At 48.5% G+C, this 26,295-nt stretch overlaps 1 protein-coding gene and 1 pseudogene across 1 annotated transcript in view; one reads left to right on the top strand and one right to left on the bottom strand.

Annotated features, from left to right (window-relative positions):
• LOC134346401 (uncharacterized) overlaps window positions 1-26,295 on the bottom strand; it is a 92,640-nt gene that overhangs the window by 40,913 nt on the left and 25,432 nt on the right. The window contains exon 2 of the mRNA XM_063047768.1: window positions 3,482-3,658. Within this exon, the coding sequence (XP_062903838.1) occupies window positions 3,482-3,658 (177 nt within the window). The remainder of the gene's footprint in view (window positions 1-3,481; window positions 3,659-26,295) is intronic.
• Window positions 4,429-5,902, top strand: LOC134346407 (myosin heavy chain, embryonic smooth muscle isoform-like; annotated as a pseudogene).

The raw sequence follows: 26,295 nt of genomic DNA, 5'->3' as shown, positions 1-26,295 counted from the left end.
AGGAGGCCTCTCAGTTGCTGAAGGAGCTGCTGACGCAGGCACTGGTGCTGGCTTTTGCTGACCGCCGATTACCGTATGTGCTGCGCACAGATGCCAGCCGAGAGGGCCTTGGGGATGTCCTGTATCAGGATCAGGGCTCTGGGTTGAGACACATTGCGTTTGTCAGCCAGAGTTTATTGCCCTCCAAGAAATACTATCCCACGCACAAGTTGGAATTTCTGGTGTTGAAATGGGTGGTGGTGGATAAGCTGAGTGACTGTCTCTACGGGGCCAAGTTTGAGGTGAGGACGGACAACAACCCCCTGACTTACATCCTGACCTCGGCAAAACTGGGTGCCACAGGCCATCGGCGGTTGGCAGCGTTGTCTGCCTATGATTTCAGCCTGAAGTACCGGCCGGGGAGCTGGAACACTGATGTAGATGTTTTGTCCCGACGGGTGCATGGGGAACTGGATATGGACGAGGAGTGGGAGAGCGATCCTGCCCCTGGGGTGAAGGCTGTGTGTCAGTTTGCCATCACCGTGAAGGCAGAGGAAAAGGAGGGGCAGGAGTGAGCAGTGGATCAAATGGGGGCTTCTGATGACGCCATTCCCCAAGTTTACTGTGACCTGACTGCTCTGAAGACAAATCAGCTGCTGGAATTGAGTTGATCAGCGAGATGATCTGGGCATTGGTACCATTTGGACGATGGTCGAAAGGGGATACATGGCTCAGGTGGACAGGATGAAACATGTGTCGGTGCCTCCATTACTATGAGAATGGCCTCGGGTGGAGTTGAAGAGCCAGATCTAATACCGGGTCACATCACCTCCGAAACGACCCCAGCGTTGCCAGCTGGTTCTGCCAGAGAAGTATCAGAGGATGGCGTTGAAATCACTTCATGATGATTCTGGACATTTGGGTGTGGAAAAGACTTATGGATTGCTCAGAGACCGGTTTTACTGGTCCCGAATGTAGGCAGAGGTCGAGGAACACTGCAAGTCATGCATTCCCCTCATACACTGGAAGACACTGCCTATGTGGGCAGCTCCCCTGTCCCACTTGCAGAGTGCAGGGCCCCTGGACCCCGTGTGTATGGATTTCCTGTCCATAGAACCCGATGCCAGCAACACGGCGAATGTCTTAGTCATCACGGACCACTACACCAGATATGCTCAGGCTTTTCCTACCAAGGACCAGAGGGTGACTATGGTGGCAAAAGTGTTATGGGAGAAGTATTTTGTTTATTATGGCCTTCCCAGGTGGAACATAGTGACCAACGACGGGACTTCGAGAACAGTCTCATCTGAGAGTTACTGGGCATGCTTGGAGTTGAGAAGTCGACGACCACACCCTATCACCCGCAGGGCGATCCCCAGCCTGAAAGGTTTAATCCGACCTTGCTAGACATGCTCAGGTCCCTGGAGATCAGCAAGAAGAGCAGGTGGATTCAACATATTGGGCATCTGGTTCACTGTTACAATTGTACACGAAATGAAGCTACTGGGTACTCACCATATTATCTGATGTTTGGGTGCGAGGGGAGGTTGTCCATTGACCTTTGTTTTGGGACTGACGAGGGTGACTTACCACCGAAGACTTATCTGAAGTATGTGTCTGATATGGGAAGAGAGTTGAAAAGGGCTTATGAATTGACTGGGGTTGTGGCTGCCCAGCAGAATCAAGGGAATAAGAGGAGGTATGATCAGATGGTGAGGTTCTCCCAACTCCTGCCGGGAGACGGAGTCCTCATAAGGAATTTGGGACTACCTGGAAAGCACAAGTTGGCTGACCGCTGGGCGGCCACACCCTATGTGGTGGAGAGTCAGATGCCAAACCTCCCAGTTTTCCGGGTGAGACCAGAGGAGGGGAATGGACCTGTCAAGATTCTCCATCGGAACCACCTGCAGCCCCTGGGACAAGAGGTGCAGGTAGACCCAGAGCCCGACTTGCAGCCTACACCTGATAAGAGGACTCTGCGGAAATGCGGGGTGACTACCGGGCCCCCAACAGGCAAGGTTAGGCCAGCTCCCACCCGAGAGGGATACTGATTCGGAGGATGAGGACCTGGATGTGTGGTATTTGCTGCCTTTCGCTAACTCCCCAGTGATTGAGGAAGAGACTCCCGGCCCTTCTCCCACTGAGACAGGTGAAGTGGGGGGGGGGGGTGGAATATCTGTGGCAGCCTGGGTTGCAGCGGGACCCTGCACGGAGGAAGCGGAGTTTGATCACGGGACAGAGGGACGAGTGATAGGTCGGGGGAGGCCTTGCCAGGTAGACCGGAAGTATCTCCAGTAGTGTCGGAAGCTGAAGAGTTGGATGATAGCGTGCAGAGGTCTCAGAGAATTAGGAGACCACCGGATAGGCTGGCCTACGTAACACCAGGGGAACAGAGTATGACCCCTACTGTGTTGGGGAGCTCTGTCACTGCCTTTTACACCTGGATTGGACTCTGTTTTGCAGGAAGGGTTAGTGAATTATCTCAATGTCGTGAGGACATGACTGAATTTGGTAGGGGTGGGGGAGAGTGTAACATGCTGTAGGATTTCACTGACAATGTCATGGTTTCTCTGTAGCAGCAATGTTTGGGTTATGACTAGTGATAACGGGGTTTGGAATGCTGTTGTTCTTTCTTGTGAGTGTGGAAGAGAGGTCGTTGTGGTCTTTTGCCAGGGAGAGATGAGGAGAGAAGACGTGAATGGAGAGACCTGATACACCACCGGACGGGGTGGACTTGGAACGAGTGTCTGAAGGGCAGTGACGATCGGAGGAGGTCGATCGGCTTGCCAGTGATCTCCAACATTGCGCACAGACTGTTTCATAAGATTGGGCCCTTTTTCTGTTTTTTCGTTTTCTTTAAAAAACATATGGTCAAAGAAAGAATTATAAAGCTTGATCATTTAATCACGTACTGTGTAACTGTTCGTTATTTCGGGGTAATGATTTATAACTGGGACACATCGCGTAGCACCCATCCAAACGAGATTTCTTAAGTTTGGCCGGGTGGGGGCTATCACCCCCTATATTTGGCCGCTAGACGAAGCGAGAGTTGCACGAACACGAGCGGGCAGAGTTTTAAGGTGCTTGGAAGTAGGTAGAGGAGATGTCAGGGGTAAGATGTCACAGTGCACAGTCTGATCACATGGTGCACAGTCCGATCCCACCCACACGGCACACAGTCTGATCCCACCCTCACGGCGCACAGTCCGATCCCAGACCCATCCACAAGGCGCACAGTCCGATCCCACACCCAGCCACATGGTGCACAGTCCGATCCCAGACCTGTCCACATGGTGCACAGTCTGATCCCATCAAGCTAATTTCACAATCAATAATCAGCCTGCGTTCGGAATGTGGGAGGAAACTGGGTCACTGTTGGAAATGCAGACGGTCACAGGGAGAACATGAAAACTCCACATGGACAGTACCTGAGGTCAGAATCGAACCCGGATCCCAACCTGTGAGTCCGTGGTAGAGCCACGATCACCACCGTGACACTCACCTTGACACTCGATGTCCTGGGTCGGGATGTTTGTCCCATACTTGAACCAGCGTCCACGGCTACAAGAGAGACCGGAGATGTCCACTGGTACAAAGCCTGGTTCGCAGATGTCCTTGCACCCTCTCTGCCCATAGTGCCCACCGTAGTCAAAACCTGTGTCATCGTCAGCCCCAAAACCTGAAATGGAGGGGGGGGAGGGAGAGGGAGAGGGAGGGGGAGGGGGGGTGAGAGGGCAGAGATGGGGGAAGGGGAGCAAGGAGGGGAGGGGAAAGGGGCAGAGATGGGGAGGGGTAGAGGGGGAGGGGGAGAGGCAGTGAGAGGGCAGAGGGAGAGGGTGCAGGAGGGGGACGATGGTGGAGAGGGGGTGGGGGTGAGAGGGCAGAGATGGGGGAAGGGGAGAGAGGAGGAGGGGATGGGGAGGGGTAGAAGGTGAGTGGGGGTGAGAGGGCGGAGGGAGAGGGTGCAGGAGGGAGAAGGAGGGGAGGAGTGTGCAGGAGGGGTGAGGAGGGTGCAGAGATGGGGGAGGGGAGAGAGGGAGAGAAGGGGAGTGGGAGGAGGGGAGGGGAGTGGGACAAAAACGAACAAGAAGAAAATAACAAAATTGAAGATGTAGAGGAGTGCCATATCAGATTGTTTGCGAAGGAATCACATAATTGCAGTGATTTTGATGATGGAATCTCTAGGATCTGTTGTTATTGATACAGTTATTGTGGGGAGAACACTCTGTAAGTGAACGAAACCAGAATGAACTGTAGAAACTGGTGAACACAGACACACCGACTGACAAAGCATTCAAATCTGGGGATGGGAAGATTGTACATTTCACCAAAAGGGTGAAAATTCCTGCAGGAATAGGGCAGACAAAACGTTACATTGAAATGGAGCAGGTACCAGTGAACATTCCGTTACTCTTGAGTAAATCTTCCCTGAAGAAAGTAGGAGCAGGAATGGATATGGAGGATGACCGGGCAAAGATGTTTGAATGGCCAGTGTCTCACCAGCTCACCAGCACTGGACATTACTGTGTGAACGTTCTCGACAAAGACGTTACGGAGAGCCCCTGTGGGAATGAAGTACTAGGTCCAGGCTCAGTTGACTGAATCTAAGTGCCAAGATGGTGGCTTTGCATGGCTGGAATATGCAGGGGAGGCTAAGAGGAAGCGACAGGAAGACACGGAGGTCTTAACTCAGTGCTTTGAATAGAAAGCATCTGCCTGTGGAAAAGACCAAGAACTTTGGCGTTGGATGATGTGGTTGTGGGCTGGACCACCTACGGCAGATTGCTTCCGACCTTGAAAAGATACAGAAGAAGTGTGGGGGGTTACTGGCTGAAGAACATTTCCTTAAAGAACGCAGAGGAACGGGGCTGCGGCAGGCGAGAAGGAGACAAAGACCCTGTCACGGACTGCGTCCTCAAGGTGGCAATGGAACAGAAGGAGAGGAGGAGAAAGTGAATAAACTGCCGTGACGGAGATGGAAAGCTCGTCAGCTGAAGGGTGGATACGAGTCACACGCGTGCTCTGGAGCAGCAGCTGGAAGAGATGCCGACTCTGCTGAAAGAGTTGGAGGATGAGCTCCAGGCTACTGACGACGTTAAGCCACGTCTGCAGGTAAATCTGAAGCCATGAGCGCTGAGTTAGACAGGGACCTGCCGGGCGAGCACGAACAAAGTGAGAGACTGACTGAGCCGGTTCGTGCTCTGGAGACAGCGCTGGAAGATGGGTGAAAGCAGCAGTCCCTGGTGTTACTGCCAAGGAGAAGTCGGAGATGACTCTCAAGGATTTGGGGTGACAAACTGAAGCTTCAAACAAAGGCCACGATGAAGCAGAAAGCAGCTGCACAAACTGCAGACTCAAGTGAAAGAGCACCTGCGAGAAGCGGATGAAGCTCGCAGCTCTGGAAAGGAAATCCTGACCCTGTCCAAAGAGACTGAAGCAACTGGAGGCAGAAAGGTCCCAATTACAGGAGGAGCTTGCTGGCCATTGCCGCAAACTGTCAGACACAACAGGAAAGAGGTGAACGGGCTGAAGAGATTGCCAGCAGCAGTTCCGGAAAATCATTGGCTCTGGATGAGAAAAGACACCTTGAGGCCAGGATTGCTCAGCTGGAAGAGGAGATAGAAGAGTGAACGGATGCTGAAATGGATAATGATAGACTGGAGAAAACTAGCCTGCAGGTTGGTCAATTCAGTGCAGATCTTTCTGCTGAACACAGCAATGCCCAGAAGGCAGAAACAGCTCGTCGACAACACGATTGTCAGAACAAGGAGCTGAAAGCCAAGTTGCAGGGGATGGAAAATGCTGTCAGATGCAAGTACAAGGAAAACCTTGCAGCACTGGAGGCAAAGGCCACGAGTTAGAGGAACAAATTGATGCAGAAACAAGGGTTAGAACTAATTCCCATATCCTGATAGACATTTGAAGTTTAAATTTTGTTTCAATTTAATTTTTTAATATATACATAGAAAGTATGGGAGACTGTTGAGTTCTGTTCATCGGGACTGTGTAAGTATCTCGTACACATACACGGTCTCCATCGTGCGCGTGTGAGAAAGGGGCAATTGTGGGATGGAAAGGTGCCGGCCACCCCTCAGCTGTTCAATAGAGGGGGGAGGGGGAGAGAGAAGAGGGGGGAGGGAGGGGGGGAGAGGGGGGAGAGAGGGGGGGAGGGGGGGAGAGGGGGGGGGGGGGGGGAGGGGGGAGAGGGGGGGGGGGGGGGGGGGGGGGGGGAGGGGGGGAGGGGGGGAGAGGGGGGAGGGGGGAGAGGGGGGGGAGGGGGGGGGGGGGGGGGGGAGAGAGGGGGAGAGAGAGGGGGAGAGGGGGGGAGAGAGGGGGAGAGAGGGGGAGAGAGGGGGGAGAGGGGGAGGGGGGGGGGGGAGGGGGGAGGGGGGGAGAGGGGGGGAGAGGGGGGAGGGGGGGAGGGGGGGAGGGGGGAGAGGGGGGAGAGGGGGAGAGGGGGGAGAGGGGGGGAGGGGGGGGGGGGGGGAGAGGGGGGAGAGAGGGGGGGAGAGAGGGGGAGAGGGGGGGAGAGGGGGGAGGGGGGAGAGAGGGGGAGAGGGGGGAGAGAGGGGGAGAGAGGGGGAGAGAGGGGGGAGAGAGGGGGGAGAGAGGGGGGGGAGAGAGGGTGAGAGAGGGGGAGAGAGAGAGGGTGAGAGAGGGGGGTGAGAGGGGGGAGAGAGGGTGAGAGAGGGGGAGAGAGAGAGGGTGAGAGAGGGGGGAGAGAGAGGGGGGAGAGAGAGGGGGAGAGAGAGGGAGAGAGAGGGGAGAGAGAGGGGAGAGAGAGAGGGGAGAGAGAGAGGGGGGAGAGAGAGGGGGGAGAGAGAGGGGAGAGAGAGAGGGGAGAGAGAGAGGGGAGAGAGAGAGGGGAGAGAGAGTGAGGGGGGAGCGGGGTTGTGGTAAACCATATGTATTTTGTAACTGGGTTACCTGTCTGGACACACCCCTCTGCTGACTGCCCCTGTGACTCCTCCCACAGTGTCCTGTATAAAGGTGATTCACCTTGCCCCTCCCCCTCAGTCCGGGGGCAGACACTCACCGTGGAGGTCGTATTGTACAGCGAATAAAAGCCTTTCAGTATTTTACCCAACCTCAGTCTTTTGGAGTTATTGAAGGTGCTTCAATTTTATTTGCTGTACATTTTAAAGTGTGGAACATGCACTGAGACCTGACAAGTTAGATATCGATCCGCAAACGCCTGAAGCTGGAAACGCTTTCGAACTCTGGCTGGCCTGCTTCGAAGCGTATCTAGAGGAGATTAAAGCGACCGACCCCGTAGCGAAGCGCAGAGTTCTACTCTCCAGGGTCAGTCCACGGGTCTATTCGCTGATCAGAGACCAGCCGAGCTATAACGGCGCAATGAGCGCCCTCAAAAGACAATACCTGCGGCCAATAAACAGCGTCTATGCTCGGCACCGCTTAGCGACACGGCAACAACGGCCCAGGGAGTCAAGTGCTGAGTTCGTCCAGGCCCTACGGACACTCGTGCGAGCATGCAATTGCCAGGAGCTGACGGCGGTGCAGAATGCAGAGCTTCTAGTGAGAGACGCCTTCATCATGGGGACCAGGTCAGTATATGTGCGCCAGTGGCTGCTGGGAAAAGCCGATCTTACGTTAAGTTCGGCGATTGAACTGGCCGATACGTTGGAGGCCGCTCTGCACAACTCTGAGGCTCTCCAGGCACACGAACCCCCAATGGTCTCGTGGGCGCCGCAGACCCCACAACCCGCCAGCGAATTGACCTCGGCTGCTGCCAGTCGCGAGTCTGCGAGGTGCTACTTCTGCGGACTGGAGAAGCACCCCCGGAAACACTGCCCGGTCCAAGAAGCTACCTGCTCCAGCTGCGGAAAGAAGGGCCACTTCGCGAAGGTCTGTAAGTCCAAACTGTGAGCGGGATCGAGCAGTACTGCGTGCATAATATGGGGGTCGCCATCTTCCCTGCCGCCATCTTCCCTGCCTCCGCCACCATGTGCGAGACATGGGGCGGCCATCTTGGTCAGCCCCACCTCCCACCGCCTACGACCAACGGGCGCTGACGGGGCACCCCACCGCACCAGACCAAGACAGCGACTCAACCCTGGCCTCCATGACCCTCGACCAAAACGCTCCCCACCAGCTCGCAATGTCAATGATGGACATCCTGATGGAGGGGCACAGGTCAAGCTGCCTGTTTGACACGGGCAGCACGGAGAGTTTTATCCACCAGGACACGGTGCTGCATTGCGGACACGTGATACGGCCGGTAAGTCAGAGGGTCACCATGGCTTCCGGGTCGCATACAACAGACATCCGGGGGGGGGGGGGGTTGTGCAGGGCACAGAATATCGAGACTTTACGTTACTGGTCTTGCCTCTACTGTGTGCCCCTGTGCTGTTGAGGTTGGACTTCCAGAGCCACCTGGAGAGCGTGACAATGAAGTATGATGGGCCTCTCCCACCAATTACTGTCATAAATCCCGTTTTGTAGGGATATGTCACGTACCCTGCTACTGACCACACACACCGACCCGCGCATCCCACCCAACATCATGCCAACTGCCACACTACCGACACCACTTGCGGTCTCTCCACCCTCAGGATCCCTCCCCCACCGCTGTTCGCCAACCTGACCCCCGACTGTAAACCTGTGGCAACTAAAAGCAGGAGGTACAGCGCGGGGGGGGACAGAGCTTTCATTAAGTCGGAGGTGCAGCGGCTGCTCAGGGAGGGGGTCACTGAGGCAAGCACAAGTTCTTGGAGGGCGCAGGTGGTCGTTGTTCGGAACGGGGAGAAGAATAGGATGGTCGTGGACTATAGCCAGACCATCAATAGATTCACGCAGCTCGACTACCCCGCATCGTGGATATGGTCAATCAGATAGCACAGTACAAGGTGTACTTGACCATAGACCTAAAATTCATCTCCCCATCCGCCGGGAAGACCGCCCTTATACTGCCTTTGAGGCGGATGGCAGGCTTTATCACTTCCTGCGCGTCCCCTTTAGTGTCACGAATGGTGTATCTGTCTTCCAGAGGGCAATGGACTGGATGGTGGACCAGTGCCAACTGAAGGCCACGTTCCCATATCCGGATAACATCACCATCTGTGGTCACGACCAGCAGGATCATGACAACAACCTCCAAAAATTTCTCCAAGCGGCCAAAGCTTTCAACCTCACCTATAACAAGGACAAGTGTGTGTTTGGAACCACCCGACTTGCTATCCTTGGGTGTATTGTGGAGAATGGAGTCATTGGCCCTGACCCCGACCGTATGTGCCCCCTGTTGGAACTCCCTCTTCCCAACACCCTCAGAGCCCTCAAAAGGTGCCTGGGCTTCTTTTCATATTACGCCCAACGGGTCTCTAACTACGCAGACAAGGCCCGCCCCCGGTCAAATCCACCACATTCCCCCTCTCAGACGAGGCCCGTGCAGCCTTCAGCCGCATTAATGGGGACATTGCCAAAGCAGCAATGCATGTGGTGGATGAGGCCATTCCCTTCCAAGTAGAGAGTGACGCCTCCGACTTTGCGCTGGCTGCTACCCTCAACCAGGCAGGAAGACCAGTGGCGTTCTTCTCCTGTACCCGTCAAGGCCCTGAAATTCGGCACTCTGCAGTGGAGAAAGAGGCCCAGGCCATAGTGGAAGCTATCGGCACTGGAGACATTATCTTGCCGGCAAAAGGTTCACCCTGCTAACTGACCAGGGCTCAGTCGCATTCATGTTTAATAACCCAGCTTTTCCACATTATGAAGGCCCGGAACCTGCCTTACTCCCGTGAGGAGATCAGGACGATGCAGAGTGCAAACCGCACTTCTACCGACCCGAAAAGGCACAACTCATCAAGGCCACCCGCCCCTTTGAGCGACTGAGTGTTGACTTTAAGGGCCCCCCTTCCCTCTACCGACTGCAATGTATACTTTCTTAACATTATCGACGAGTACTCGTGGTTCCCCTTCGCCATCCCCTGCCCCGACACCACTACCACGTCAGTTATAAAAGCCCTGCGCAAGCTCTTCACTCTGTTCGGATACCCATGCTATATCCACAGTGACAGAGGGTCCTCAGTTATGAGTGACGAGCTGTGCCAATATCTACTGGCTAGGGGAATTGCAACTAGTAGGACCACGAGCTATAATCCCCGGGGGAATGGACAGGTAGAGAAGGAGAATGCCACGGTGTGGAAAGCCACACTCTTAGCCCTCAGGTCAAAGGGACTGCCGGTCTCCCGCTGGCAGGAGGTCCTTCCCGAGGCACTCCACTCCATCCGCTCCCTGTTATGCATGGCCACCAATGCCACCCCTCATGAGCGACTCTTTTCTTTTCCCAGAAAGTCGACCACGGGGACCACCCTACCATCTTGGCTGACATCCCCGGGGCCAGTGCTGCTCCAGAAACATGCGAGGAGCAATAAATACTCTCCGATGGTCGAGAGGGTTCACTTACTTCATGCGAACCCCCAGTATGCTTACGTGGTTTTACCTGATGGGCGGGAAGACACGGTCTCCATCCGCGACCTGGCGCCTGCAGGAGCTCCGGGCCCCTACCCTGAACACTCCATGGTGACTATTGACCCCGTACCCACCAATGTATGTACCCACAAGACACCGTGCACCCCAAACCCTATACAGACACCACACTCCCATACCGGGCGCGATGCACACGTACGAGGGATTAACAACGCCTAACGCGCTGGCACCTGAAGTCAGGCCGGAGCCAGCACAACCGCCATCGCCGGTGCTACGTAGGTCACAGCGATGGACTCGACCGCCTGATAGACTTAACCTGTAAATATTCTTCTTGTAGATATTGTCAGTCACTTCACCCCGCGGGACTCTTTTTAAACAAAGGAGGGGTGAATGTTGTAACTGGGTTACCTGTCTGGACACGCCCCTCTGCTGACTGCCCCTCTGGCTCCTCCCACAGTGTCCTGTATAAAGGTGTTTCGCCTTGCCCCTCCCTCTCAGTCTGGGGGGAGACACTCACCGTGGAGGTTGTATTGTACAGCGAATAAAAGCCTTTCAGTATTTTACATAACTTCAGTTTTTTGGAGTTATTGAAGGTGCTTCAGTCGCTAAACCTTAGCCTCCGAGGAAAACCACAACTACAACCTGCAACCTGGCCGTCTCTGAGACTCAGGTACGCAGGTGTTTCCAACAAGTGGACTCTCGTAAGGCTACGGGACCGGACGGCATCCCAGGGCGAGTACTCAGGACGTGCACAGCACAACTGACATGTGTGTTTACAGACATTTTTAATTTCTCTCTCTCTCCCAGTGTAGAGGGTCCTCCTGTTTCAAATTATCCACCATTCTCCCTGGACCAAAAAAGACCAAAGTAACATGTCTGAATGACTGGTGTCCTGTCGCACTCACCTCAATAATCAGCAAATGCTTTGAGAGGCTGGTCAAGGATTACATCTGCAGCTTGTTACCACCCAAACTGGACGCCCTACAATTCACCTACCAACACAACTGATCGACAGATGACACAATAGCCACAGCTCTACATACCATCCTTACACATCTGGAGAAGGATGCTTGTGTGAGAATGCTGGTCTTGGACAACAGATCAGCATCCAGGCTCGATAATAAGCTCAGAGACCTCGGCCTTGACCCTGCCTTGTGCGGCTGAATCCTGGACTTCCTGTCAGATCACCAGCAGGTGGTAAGAGTGGGCTCCCTCACCTCTGACCCTCAACACAGGAGCCCCTCAGGGCTGTGTACTCAACCCCCTCCTTTACTCTCTGTATACTCACCAGGATGTCATGAACAGAGCAAACACAAAGAGAAATAATGCACGAGATCATGAAAAGGCAACGTAACTTCATTGGACATGTGATTAGGAAAGAGGAGTTAGAATGCACGGTAATTATGGGAAAGATTGAAGGGAAGAAAGCAAGAGGAAGACAAAGACAAATGATGATGGAGACAGCAGCCTGAGAACTGGAAATGAATACCAATGAATTGATCCACTTGACCCGAAACAGGAGTGTGTGGGCCATGGCAGTCAAAACTCAAACTGGGCATGGCACCTGATGATGATGATGATCATGATGATACCCATGACTGCGTCGCCACACACAGCTCCAATCTGCTAATTAAATTTGCTGATGATACTACACTGATTGGCCTTACAAAGATCTCACGTGGTCTGTGCACACCAGCTTTGTGGTGAAGAAAGCACAATTGTGCCTCTTTCACCTCAGACAGTTGAGGAAGTTTGCTTTGGGCCCCCAAATCCGAAGAATTTTCCACAGAGGCAGAATTGAGAGCATCCTGACTGTCTGCATCATGGCCTGGTATGGGAACTGTACTTCCCTTAATCGCAAGATTCTGCAGAGAGTGGTGTGGACAGCCCAGCGCATCTGAAGTTGTGGACTTCCCATAACTGGAATGGGAAAACTAGGTCAGTACTGGACCTCAAGAAAGAGAATGTCTAAGGGATGGCTTTTTAGAACAGCTTGTTGTTGAGCCCACTAGGGAATCAGCTGTACTAGATTGGGTGTTGTGCATTGATCCACAAGTGATAAGAGAGCTTAAGGTTAAGGATCCCTGAGGGAACAGTGATCACAATATGAGCGAGTTCACACTGAAATTTGAGAGGAAAAAATAAAATCCAATGTCGTTATTTCAGTGGAATAAAGGAAATTACAATGGCATGAGAGGGGAACTGGCCGAAGTTAAATGGAAAGGGACGTTTGCAGGAAGGACAGCAGAGCAGCAATGGCTGGAGTTTCTGCGAAAAATGAGGGAAGTGCAAGACAAATATATTCCAAATAAGAAGAAATTTTTCAAAGGGAAGGACACTACTGTGGCTGACAAGTGAAGTCAGAGCCAAAGTAAAAGCAAAAGAGAGCTAGTGGGAAGATAGAGGATTGGGAAGCTTTTAAAAACTTGCAGAAGGAAACTAAGAAGGTCATTCAGAAGGAAAAGATGAATTATGAAAGGAAGCTGGTGACTAATATCAAAGAATATACCAGAAGCTTCATTAAGTATATAAAGGATAAAAGAGAGTTGACGGTAGATATAGGACCAATACAAAATGACACTGGAGATATTGTAATGAGAGATGCAGAGATGGCAGAGGAACTGAATGCGGATTTTGCATCAATCTTCACAGTGGAAGACGTTCAAGAGCGACAGGGAAGTGAAGTTTGTGCAATGAAAGTTACGACTGAGAAGGTGCTCAGGAAGCTTAATGCTCTGAGGGTGGATAAATCTCCTGGACCTGATGGAATGCACTCTTGGGTTCTGAAGGAAGTAGCTGGAGAGATTGTGGAGGCATTAACAATGATCGTTCAAGAGTCGACAGATTCTGGCATTGTACCGAATGACTGGAAAATTGCAAATGTTACTCCATTATTTAAGAAGGGTGGGGGGCAGCAGAAAGGAAACGATAGACCTGTTAGCCTGACGTCAGTGGTTGGGAAGTTGCTGGAATTGATTGTTAGGGATGAGATTATGGAGTACATCTCTATCAAGTCACCTCTCATCCTCCATCGCTCCAAGGAGAAAAGGCTGAGTTCACTCAACCTATTCTCATAAGGCATGCTCCCCAATCCAGGCAACATCCTTGTAAATCTCCTCTGCACCCTTTCTATGGCTTCCATATCCTTCCTACAGTGAGGCAACCAGAATTGAACATAGTACCCCAAGTGGGGTCTGACCAGGGTCCTATATAGCTGCAACATTACCTCTTGGCTCCTAAATTCAATTCCATGATTGATAAAGACCAATGCACCATATGTCTTTTTAACCACAGAGTCAACCCGCGTAGCAGCTTTGTGTTTTCTATGGACTCAGACCCCAAGATCCCTCTGATCCTCCACACTGCCAAGAGTCTTACCATTAATACTACATCTGCCATCATATTTGACCTACCAAAATGAACCACCTCACACTTATCTGGGTTGAACTCCATCTGCCACTTCTCAGCCTAGTTTTGCATCCTATCAATGTCCCATTGTAACCTCTGACAGCCGTCCACACTATCCACAACGCCTCCAACCTTTGTGTCATCAGGAAACATACTAACCCATCCCTCCACTTCCTCATCCAGGTCATTTATAAAAATCACAAAGGGTAGGGGTCCCAGAACAGATCCCTGAGGCACACCACTGGTCACCGACCTCCATGCAGAATATGACCCATCTACAACCACCCTTTGCCTTCTGTGGGCAAGCCAGTTCTGGATCCACAAAGCAATGTCCCCTTGGATCCCATGCCTCCTTACTTTCTCAATAAGCCTTGCATGGGGTACCTTATCAAATGCCTTGCTGAAATCCATATACACTACATCTACTGCTCTACCTTCATCAATTTGTTTAGTCACATCCTCAAAAAATTCAATCAGTCTCATAAGGCATGATCTGCCTTTAACAAAGCCATGCTGACTATTCCTAATCACATTATACCTCTCCAGATGTTCATAAATCCTGCCTCTCAGGATCTTCCCCGTCAACTTACCAACCACTGAGGTATGACTCACTGGCTTATAATTTCCTGGGATATCTCTACTCCCTTTCTTGAATAAAGGAACAACATCTGCAACCCTCCAATCATCCGGAACCTCTCCCACTCCCATTGATGATGCAAAAATCATCACCAGAGGCTCAGCAATCTCATCCCTCACCTCCCACAGTAGCCTGGGGTACATCTCATCCGATTCTGGCACCTTATCCAACTTGATGCTTTCCAAAAGCTCCAGCACATCCTCTTTCTTAATATCTACATGCTCAAGCTTTTCAGTCCACGGCAAGTCATCCCTAAAATCGCCAAGATCCTTTTCTGTTGTGAATACTGAAGCAAAGTTTTCCTTAAGTACCTCCGCTATTTCCTCCGGTTCCATACACACTTTTCCATTGTCACACTTGATTGGTCCTATTCTCTCAAGTCTTATCCTCTTGCTCTTCACATACTTGTAGAATGCCTTGGGGTTTTCCTTAAACCTGTTCACCATGGCCCCTTTTGGCTCTCCTAATTTCATTCTTAAGCTCCTTTCTGCCAGCCTTATAATCTTCTAGATCTCTATCATTACCTAGTTTTTTGAACCTTTTGTAAGCTCGTCTTTTCTTCTTGACCAGATTTACAACAGCCTTTGTACACCATGGATCTCATACCCAACTATCCTTTCCATCTCATTGGAACTTACCTACTCAGAACCCCATGCAAATATCCCCTGAACATTTCCCACATTTCTTTGGTACGTTCCCCTGAGAACATCTCTTTCCAACTTATGCTTCCAAGTTCCTGCCTGATAGCCTCATAGTTCCCCTTACTCCAATTAAACATTTCCCTAACTTGTCTGTTCCTATCCCTCTCCAATGCTATGGTAAAGGAGATAGAATTGTGATCACTATCTCCAAAATGCTCTCCCACTGCGAGACCCGACACCTGACCAGGTTCATTTCCCAATACCAGATCAAGTACAGCCTCTCCTCTTGTTGGCTTATCTACATATTGTGTCAAGAAACCTTCCTGAACACCTAACAAACTCCACTCCATCTAAACCCCTCACTCTAGGGAGATGCCAATCAATATTTGGGAAATTAAAATCTCCCACCACAACAACCCTGTTATTATTACACATTTGCAGAATCTGTCTCCCTATCTGCTCCTCAATGTCTCTGTTACTATTGGGTGGTCTATAAAAAACACCCAGTAGAGTTATTGACCCCTTCCTATTCCTAACTTCCACCCACAGAGACTCCGTAGACAATCCCTCCATGATTTCCTCCTTTTCTGCAGTAGTGACACCATCTCTGATCAACAGTGCCACGTCCCCACCTCTTTTGCCCCCCTCCCCGTCCTTTCTGAAAGTCAGTGGATGGTATATCTGTGGAATTTGTTGCCACGAGTGGCTGTGGAGGCCAAGTCATTGGGTGTATTTAAGGCTGAGATAGATAGGTTCTTGATTAGCCAGGGCATCAAAGGGTATGGGGAGAAGGCAGGGGAGTGTGGATGACTGGAAGAATTGGATCAGCCCATGATTGAATGGTGGAGCAGACTTGATGGGCCAAATGGCCTACTTCTGCTCCTATATATTATGGTCTTATGAAGATTCAGGACATTTATAAAGATAGGTGTGAAAAACGGGCCTGAGGTATCATTGGGGACCCGAGTCACCCAACCACAACCTCTTCCAGCTGCTACCCTCGGGAAACGGTACCGCAGCATAAAGGCCAGGACCAACAGGCTCCGGGACAGCTTCCTCCACCAGGCCGTCAGACTGATGAACTCACACTGATTTGAGTGTATTCTATGTTACATTGACTATTCTATTTATTATAAATTACTGTGATTGCACTTTGCACACTCAGGCAGATAGGTAACGTAAAGATTTTTACTCCTCATGTATGTGAAGGATGTAAGAAATAAAGTCAATTCAATTCGAATATTTCCTGTAATACCATGGACACTTATTAAACAGCCTCATGTGTGGCACCCTGTCAAAGTCCTTCTGAAAATCCAAGTACACAACATCCACCAATTCTCCTCTGTCTATCCTGTTTGTCATTTCTTCAATGAATTTCAACAGATTTGTCAGGCAAGATTTTCCCTTGAGGAAACCATGCTGACTACGGCCTGTTTTATCATATGCCTCCAAGTACCTCGAAACCACATCCTTGACAATCAACGCATACAGCTTCCCAACCACTGACATCAGACTAACTGGTCTATAATTTCCTTTCTTCTGCCTCTCTCCTTTCTTAAAGGGTGGAATGATATTTGCAATTTTTCAGTCTTGATTCTTGGAAGATTATTACTAACTCCATATAACAAACCATATAACTATATAACAATTACAGCACGGAAACAGGCCATCTCGGCTCTTGTAGTCTGTGCCGAACTCTTACTCTCACCTAGTCCCACCGACCTGCACTCAGCCCATAACCCTCCATTTCTTTCCATACAGCTCCACAATTCCTCCACAATCTCTTCAGCCATCTCTTTCAGAACCCTGGACTGCAGACCATCTGGTCCAGGTGACTTGTCTACCTTCAGAACTTCCAGTTTCCCAAGCATTTTCTCCCTGGTAAAGGCAAATTTACACACTTCTGACTCCTGATACTCTTGAACTTCCACCATACTGCTAGTGTCTTCCACATGAAGACTGGTGCAAACTACTTCATCAGTTTGTCTGCCATTTCCTTGTCCCCATCACTACCTCTCCAGCATCATTTTGCAGAGTTTCAATATTTACTGCTGCCTCTTTTACACTTTAGAAATCTGAAGAAACTTTCAGTAAGCTTGGCTAGCTTACCTTCGTATTCTATCTTTTCCTTCTTTATAACTTTTTAGTTGCCTTCTGTTGGTTTTTGAAAGCTTCCCAATCCTCTAACTTCCCACTAATTTTTGTTCTATTTTATGTCCTCTCTTTGGCTTTCATATTGGCTTTGACTTCTCTTGTCAGCCGTGCTTTTGTCATCCTGCCTTTAGATTACCATTTCCTTGTGATAGATATATCCTTCGCCTTCCGAACTGCTCCCTGAAATTCCAACCATTACTGTTCTGCACGTTCCCTTCTCGTGTTCCCTTCCAATCAATTTTGGCCTGCTCCTCTTTCATGCCTAATTCCCTTTACTCCACTGTAATACTGATGCATTTGACATTAGCTGATCCTTCTCAAATTGAGGGATGAATTCAATCATATGAACACTTACCCCTAAGGGTTCCTTTACCTTAAGCTCCTTAATCAATTCCAGTTCGTTGCACAACACCTAATCCAGATTAGTTGATCCCTTAGTGGGCTCAATCATGAGCTGCTCGAAAAATTCACCTTTAGGCATTCTAGAAATTATCCCCTCGTAATGTAGCACCAACACAATTTTCCCAATCTACCTGCATATTGAAATCCCCATGGCTATCATAACATTGCCTTTTTGACATGCATTTTCTAACTCCCATTGTGATTCATAGTCCACATCTTTAATACTGTTTGCAGGTCTGTATACAGCTCCCATCATGGTCTTTTTACCCTTGCAGTTTCTCAGCTCTACCACAATGATTCAACACCTTCCAACCCTATGTCACCTCTTTTTAATATTTGATTCCATTTTTAACAACAGAGCAACACCACCCTTTCTGCCTGTCCTTTCGATACAGTGTGTATCCTTGGATGTGTAGCTCCCAGCTATAATCTTTCAGCCACGATTCAGTGTCAATCTGTAACTGTGCTACACGTTCACCTACCTTATTCTGTATACTGCGCGCATTCAAATAAATCACCTTCAGTCCTTTATTCACCCTTTTCAATATCCTCCACCTTTTACATTGCAAATAATCCCATTGACTGCAATTTTGTCCTAAGATCAGCCTCTCCTTGCTCGGAGTCTCACTACACACTGCCTCTGTTTGTAAACCAACTACCCCATCCTCACCACTGTCACTCTGGTTCCCATCCTCCTGCTAAATTAGTTTAAACTCTCCCGAACATTTCCAGCAAACGTGGCAGCAAGGATATTTTGGTCTCTCTCGGGTTCAGGGGTACCCCGTCCCTTTCGTACAGATCGTACCTTCCTCAGAAAATCCAAATGGTCCATATATCTGAAAACCTGCCCCCCCTCCCCCCAACACCAGTTCCTCATTCACTCACTTATCTGCCAAATCTTCCTATTCTGGCGCCTGGCACAGACAGTGATCCAGAGATTACCTCCCTGGTGATCCTGTTTCTCAAGTTTCTACCTACCTCCCTGAAGTCTCTCATCAGGACCTCCTCACCTTTCCTACGTACGTCATTGGTGCCAATATGTACCAAGGCTTCTGGCTGCTCATCCTCCCTGTTTAGAATACTGTGGACCCGATTCGTGACATCCCTGATCCTAGTACCTGAGAGGCATCATACCACCTGGGTATCACAAACACTGGAAATCCAAAGCAACACACACACAAAGCAGGTCAGGCAGTATCTACGGAAAAGAGTAAACTGTCGATGCATCAGGCTGAAACCCTTCATCAGGGCTTGAAACATCGACAGTACTGTTTGTCATTGATGCTGCCTGACCTGTTGAGTTCCTCCAGCATTTTCTGTGTCATCATTTGGACATGTCTGAAGTCATCAAGTCTCATTCACTGGCTAATTGTGGGGGCACTTCAGCCAAGAAAATGAAGGTAAGGGTAAGTGGAGAGAGTGTCAGGGCAGTAGTCAGAGTTGTTGCTATTACTAAAGAGAAGGTGCTTCGGATGGTAAATGAGGCACCTGGACCAGATGAAATGCACCCCAGGGTAGATTTACAATGGAGGAGAGTAGGTTCTTGAAGAGTCAATGATTATGGGGAGAAGACAGAAGACTGGGTTGAGAGGGATAAGATCATTTGCAGACGTGGGTGGAGAAGTGGCAGCTGCAGTTTAATCTGGTCAAGTGTGAGGCTTTGCTCTTCGGGAGCTCAACATAAAAGGAGAGTACCTGTCATTGGTCACGAAGAGTCGGACTGGACTTAACGACTGAACAACAACATGTCACAGGAGCACAATTAGGCCAGTGGGAGCCTGCTCCACCATTCCATCAGGGCTGATTTATTTTTCCTCTCAATGCTACTCAATGGGCTGTACAGTCTAATGTCTTTTGGTTTTCTGGACTGGCAGGTGGAATGGCCACTGTGGTCTTCTGGACTGACAGGTGGAATGCCCACTGTGGGGGCCAAGTCATTGAGTATATTTAAAGTGGAGGTTAATAGTTGTTGATTAGCAGAGTTCAGTTAGCAGGAGGAGGTAGGAGAATGGGGTAAGTTTTTTACTGAGAGAGTGGTGAGTACATGGAATGGGCTGCTGGCAACGGTGGTGGAGGCAGATACGATAGGGTCTTTTAAGAGACTTTTGGATAGGTACATGGAGCTTAGAGAAATAGAGGGCTATGGTTAAGCCTAGTAAATTCTAAGGTAGGGACATGTTCAGCACAACTTTGAGGGCCAAAGGGTCTGTATTGTGCTGTAGGTTTTCTATGTTTCTATACCATAGGACCTTAAAATATAGGAGCTAAATTAGGCCATTTAGTCCTCTGCCATTTCTTCATGTCTGTCTGTCTAGGTACCATATTCAATGCGGACGTTGGTGACCATGGTTTTCCATATAGATCTATCCCTCATTCTTTGGATGATGCAAACAACAGGAATTCTGCAGATGCTGGAGTTAACTCTTCCTTCAGTTAGTCCTGACGAAGGGTCTCGGCCTGAAACGTCGACTGTACCTCTTCCTGGAGATGCTGCCTGGCCTGCTGCGTTCACCAGCAATTTCGATGTGTGTTCGTTGGATGACTTTCATTTCCTCGATGTGTAGCCACCTGGCTCTGCTTTCGATGTACATAAGCCAAGATCTTCCTCTAGGTTTGCTCCCCTCAATCTTTCCAGAGAGTATGAGTTTTTCTAGTTCATCTTTCCTCATGATGTATCCTAGGAATCTGAGTTGTCTTTCCCTTATTGTTGGTATGAGTGATCGAACTGCTTGGGCTCTTCTGAGAACTTCATTTGATGTGTGTGTGGTCCATGATATTTTTAACATTCTCCTGTAGAACCATAATTCAGCTGCTTCTAGTCTCTTTTCCATCGCTGGGGAAATGGTCCAGCATTCACTTTCATAAGTCAGGATAGAATAAGTGTAGCACTGCAGTATTCTGTTTTTAGTGTACATGCTCATCTTTCTGTCTGTCAATATGGTCTTCATTTTTTGGAAAGCTTCTTTCACCATTGCTATTCTGTATTTGATATCTGTGTCAGACCTGCCATCGCTTGTTATTAGGCTGCTAAGATATCTGAATTTGCTGACTTGTTTGATGTTTGTACTTCCAATCTTGATCACACATTGTGGGATATTTGTCTTTCTGAAGATGACCATGCTTTCTGTCTTCTTGGTGTTGATTGAGAGGCCTCTGCGATTATTTTCTGCTGCCATTATAGTGAGTAGTTCTTGAAGTTTTCTGAGTCAGCTATTAGTATGATGCCATCAGCACATCTGATGTTATTTATATTATGGCCTCCAATTGTGAATCCTTTGATGTCTTTGATACTTCTCAAGATATTTTCACTATACAGGTTGAATAAGTCTGGTGAAAAGACACAACTTTGCCTGACTCCTCTCATGATATTCACATACTCACTTACTTCTCCTTCTATTCTGATGGATGCTGTCTGGTCCCAGTATAAGTTTCTTCAGAAACAAACATCTTTCCTCTATGTCAAGATCTTGAAGGATTTCCAGGAGATCTTGGTGTTTGACAGTGTCAAAAGCTTTTGTATAGTTGATGAAACATAGGCAGATGTCTTTTTGTACCTGGATGGCTCATTCAGATCATCCGTAGCATGAAAATTGCATTTCTGGTTCCAGTGTTTTCCACAAAGCCGCATTGTTCTTTACTGATTTCTGGTTTTATACAGCATCTTGCTCTCATCATGATTACTCTGAGAATAATTTTTGCCACGTGGCTCATCAAGCTTATTGTATGATGTAACTCACATTCTGTTGCCCCCTCTTTCTTTGGAAATGTGATGAACACTAATTTACTTAAATCATCAGGTATCTCCCCATGATCATAGATTTCATTTGCTGTTTCTGATATTTTCCCTATTCCAAAATCTTCTAAGGCCAGTATGATTTCAACAGCGATGTTGTCTGGACCAGTTGCTGTGTTATATTTTGTTTTATTTATGGCTGCGCGAATTTCTGATTTTAGAATGTTAGGTCCTTCAAGATTCTTCTTTATGTTTGGCTTTTCTCCTGTTTGGTCTTCAAAAAGTTCTTTTATATATTCTGTCCATCTGTTTAGGATTTCCTCTTTGTTCATAATCAAGCTGCCATCTTTTGCCTTGATGCATCCACTTGCTGAGCAAGGTAATTTCCCCGTTAGTTCTTTAATCTTACTGTGCATCATCTTTGTTCCAGGGTTATGAGTTTGTAGCATTTCTATCTCTGAGCATTTCTCATTTAGCCATCTGTCTTTAGCTTCTCTGCATTTTCTTTTTATTGTCTTATCAAGTTGTTTGTATTCTTCCCTGTCTCTTGGTTTGATGGTCTGTTTTTGTTGCATCAATTGTATTATATCTTCAGTTATCCATTTCTTCTTACTTTTCCGTTCTTTTTGTGGGATGGTTTCTTTCGCAGCTTCAACCATGGATTCCTTCAGTATGTCCCAGGAAGATTTGCCTCCTTCATCCTGCAGCAATTGAAAACAATTTTTCACCTTGATTGTGTATTCTGTTTTCAGATGAGGGTTGTTTTGTAGTTGTTGATAATCCAGTGGTTGTGATCTTTTTGGTTTCTTTAATTTTCTCATCTTTATTTTCATTTTGCAAATGACTGGTGTGTGATCGCTTCCACAGTCTACTCCAGGGTAGCTTTTAGATTGAGTTAGAGTTTTTGAATCTGTTATTGACTGTTCTGCAGTCGATTTAATTTTTGTTGTTCCCATCTGGGCTTCTCCATGTTAATTTCCTTCTTGGATGTTGTTTAAACCAAGTGTTGGTGATTATCTGATTGCTTGTTTTACACCATGATATAAGCTTTTCTCCTCTTTCATTTCTTTCTCCCAATCCCTGGTCTCCAACAATATGGTCTTCTCTTCCCTCACCAACTTTTGCATTGAAGTCACCCATGACTATGAAGGCTTCTTGTGATTTGCATTCTTCCAGTGCTTTGTCTAGGGAGTGGTAGAAGGCATCAATTTCTTCCTCTGAACTTGCCATTGTGGGTGATAGAGATGTTGTTTGGTTGTCCTTTTAGTTTGATTAGCATCATTCTGTCTGAGATATGCCAGTATCCTAGCAGGCTCTTCGATGTTACTTTGTCTAAGATGATTGCAACACCCTTTTCATGTTTATCTCCACCAGAGTATATCATCCTGTAGTCGTCTGATTGGAATTCTCCAGTGCCTTCCCATCTTATTTCACTCAGGCCTAGGGTGCTGACTTCTAGCCTCTTCATTTCTAATTTTACGTTTCCTCGCTTACCAGCTTGGTGCAGGGTTCGAACATTCCAAGTAGCAATTCGCAGTCTCTTGTTCTTGCAGACAGTAGTGGTATGACGATCCGGGTCATACTATTTGGAAGTGGGCGCTGTTGTCTTTTACTTTTGCATATGTGTTAACCATGGTTGTACTAGGGATGAAAGACAAGAAGTATCTCCTGGGTATGAGGATAAAGTACATCCGGCTGTGGAGCATTTGCTTTGGGTAATGAGGTTACCATTAACCACAGCTCCCTCCAGGTCACCCTCAGGCAAGGTGTAGAACCTGTTAGCCTCCCTACTGGGTTACAGTGAAGCCACGGAATGCAGGTGGTGGATGAAGCAGAAGGCAAGTTGTGAGTAACACAATCGATGGTTCCTGCTTCTCAGACGCTGAGCAGTAGATCCTTTTAATCGGACAATGGTCAGGGTCACCTGTCTTGTAAAGACACTGCATCAGAAGCAAGCAAGGGGAAGCTGGTTCTTGTATTTCATCCCCAGTACAACCATTTCATCATGGCTGATCCAGTTTTCCTCTCAGCCCCAACTTCCTGCCTTCTCCCTGTACCACTTCATGCTCTGACCAATCAAGAATCTATCAACCTCAGCCTTAAACATACATAAAGACTTGGCCTCCAGAGCTGCCAGTGGCAATGAATTCTACAGATTCGCCACTCCTTGGCTACAGAAATTCCTCCTCATCTCCGTTCATAAAGAATGCCCCTTTCTTCTGATGCTGTGTCCTCTGGTCTTAGACTCTCCCTCCACAGGAAACATCCTCTCCACATTCACTCCATCAAAGCCTTTCACCATTCGAGAGGTTTCAATGAGGTCATCCCTCATTCTTCTGAATTCCAGTGAATACAGGCCCAGAGCCATCAAACACTCTTCATGTATGTGGAATACTTTGGGATTCTCTTTAATCTTACTTGCCAAAGACTTTTCATGACTCCTTCTAGCTCTCCTCTGTCCCTTATTAGTTCCATTCTGACTCTTTTATAGCTTTTTAAGTGTCTTGTTTGATTCCATATTACATGTGCTTTCTGAACACAAGACATCGTACAGATGCTGGAAATCCAGAGCAACACACACTAGCCTTTTAGGACCGAGGTTAGGAAAAACTTCTTCACACAGAGAGTGGTGAATCTGTGGAATTCTCTGCCACAGCAAACTGTTGAGGCCAGTTCATTAGCTATGTTTAAAAGGAAGTTAGATATGGCCCTTGTGGCTACAGGGGTCAGGGGGTATGGAGGGAAGGCTGGGTTCTGAGTTGGATGATCAGCCATGATCATAATAAATGGCGGTGCAGGCTCGAAGGGCCGAATGGCCTACTCCTGCACCTATTTTCTATGTTTCTATGTTTCTAAATGCTCGAGGAACTCAGCAGGTCAGGCAGCAATTATGTGGTGGAATAAACAGTTGGCGTTCTGATGAGGAGGTCTCAGCCTGAAACGTTGACTGTTTATTGTTCTCTTTGTCGTGTGGTTGAAGGGAGGTACCTGGTGGTGAGGCACTACAGGTCTCTGTGCCCACTGCCAAAAGGGCATGTGGCATCAACTGGCAGATTCACTTACTTGGGCAGCAGCATTCTGCAGGATGCTGGGACAAAGGACGACATTCAGTTCAGACTCAGCAAAGCTAGAAACATCTTCAGATCAATGAGAAACATGTGGGGATCACCCACACCAAGGTGAAGCTGTAGCGGGGCTGTGTTCTCTCCTCACTCTTGTGTGGGTCAGAATGCTGGCACGTGACAGAGAACGACAGTGCCAAGCTGTCACCATTCCACACCACGAGAATCCAGAAGATCCTCCATATTTTATGCAAAAAAAGCTGTTTATAAAATATATTAATGATTTCGATGAGGGAATTAAAAGTAACATTAGCAAATTTGCCGATGACACAAAGCTGGGTGGCAGTGTGAAATGCGAGGAGGATGTTATGAGAATGCAGGGTGACTTGGACAGGCTGGGTGAGGGGGCAGATGCATGGCAGATGCAGTTTAATGTGGATAAATGTGAGGTTATCCACTTCGGTGGTAAGAACGGGAAGGCAGATTATTATCTAAATAAAGCCAAGTTAGGAAAACGGTAAGCGTAAAGGAGTTGGGTGCTTACTGTTCTGGCTAACAACGGATGGTGCAATCCGCGGTATATTACGATCCAGGAACGTGTTTGCAGACTGGATATTGAACTTTTCACTGTTGGACTTCGGCCACATTCCACCGAGATACAACACTGGGCAGCACGGGAGGTCGTTCCTGCCTGTGACCATCGAACGTGCAGCTCCTCCCGTGGAGGGTCAGACACCCTGAGCCAATAGACTGGTCCTGGACTTATTTCCATCTGGCATAGTTTGCATTTTGGTGTTTGATTGTTGGGGTTTTTTGTATTGCTATATTTACGCTCTATTCTTGGTTGGTGTGGCTGTAACAAAACCAAATTCCCCTCGGGATTAGTAAAGTATATCTATCTATCTATCTAAAAGGGGAAGTACAACGAGATCTAGGTGTTCTTGTACATCAGTCACTGAAAGCAAGCATGCAGGTACAGCAGACAGTGAAGAAAGCTAATGGCATGTTGGCCTTCATAACAAGGGGAATTGAGTATAAGAGCAAAGAGGTCCTTCTGCAGTTGTACAAGGCCCTGGTGAGACCACACCTGGAGTACTGTGTTCAGTCTTGGTCTCCAAATTTGAGGAAGGACATTTTTGCTATTGAGGGAGTGCAGCGTAGGTTCACAAGGTTAATTCCTGGGATGGCGGGACTGTCATATGTCGAAAGATTGGAGCGACTGGGCTTGTATACTCTGGAATTTAGAAGGCTGCGAGGGGATTTTATTGAGACATAAGATTATTAAGGGATTGGACACGCTGGAGGCAGGAAGCATGTTCCTGCTGATGGGTGAGTCCGGAACCAGAGGTCACAGTTTAAGAATAAGGGGTAGGCCATTTAGAACGGAGTTGAGGAAAAGCTTTTTTACCCAGAGTGTGGTGGATATATGGAATACTCTGCCCCAGAAGGCTGTGGAGGCCAAGTCTCTGGATGCTTTCAAGAAAGAGATGGATAGAGCTCTTAAAGATAGCGGAATCAAGGGTTATGGGGAGAAGGCAGGGACTGGATACTGATTGTGGATGATCAGCCATGATCACAGTGAATGGCAGTGCCGGCTCGAAGGGCCGAATGGCCTGCTCCTACACCTATTGTCTATTGTCTTGTCCAACCATGCCATACTCCTTCAGAGTTACCAAGAGGACATGGCTACAATCATCATGAGGAAATGATGGAGATGGATTGGGCACGTGATGAACAGAGAGGCCAAATCCATCATTAAGACAGCAGTTCAATGGAACCTGAAAGGGTGGAGAAAACATGGGAGACCAAAGACAACCTGGTGCCATACCGTAGAGA

Source organism: Mobula hypostoma, chromosome 5, assembly GCF_963921235.1.
Source record: "Mobula hypostoma chromosome 5, sMobHyp1.1, whole genome shotgun sequence".
Classification (NCBI taxonomy): domain Eukaryota; kingdom Metazoa; phylum Chordata; class Chondrichthyes; order Myliobatiformes; family Myliobatidae; genus Mobula; species Mobula hypostoma.
The sequence above is the reverse complement of the archived record's forward strand: the minus strand, read 5'-3'. Positions and strand labels throughout refer to the sequence as shown.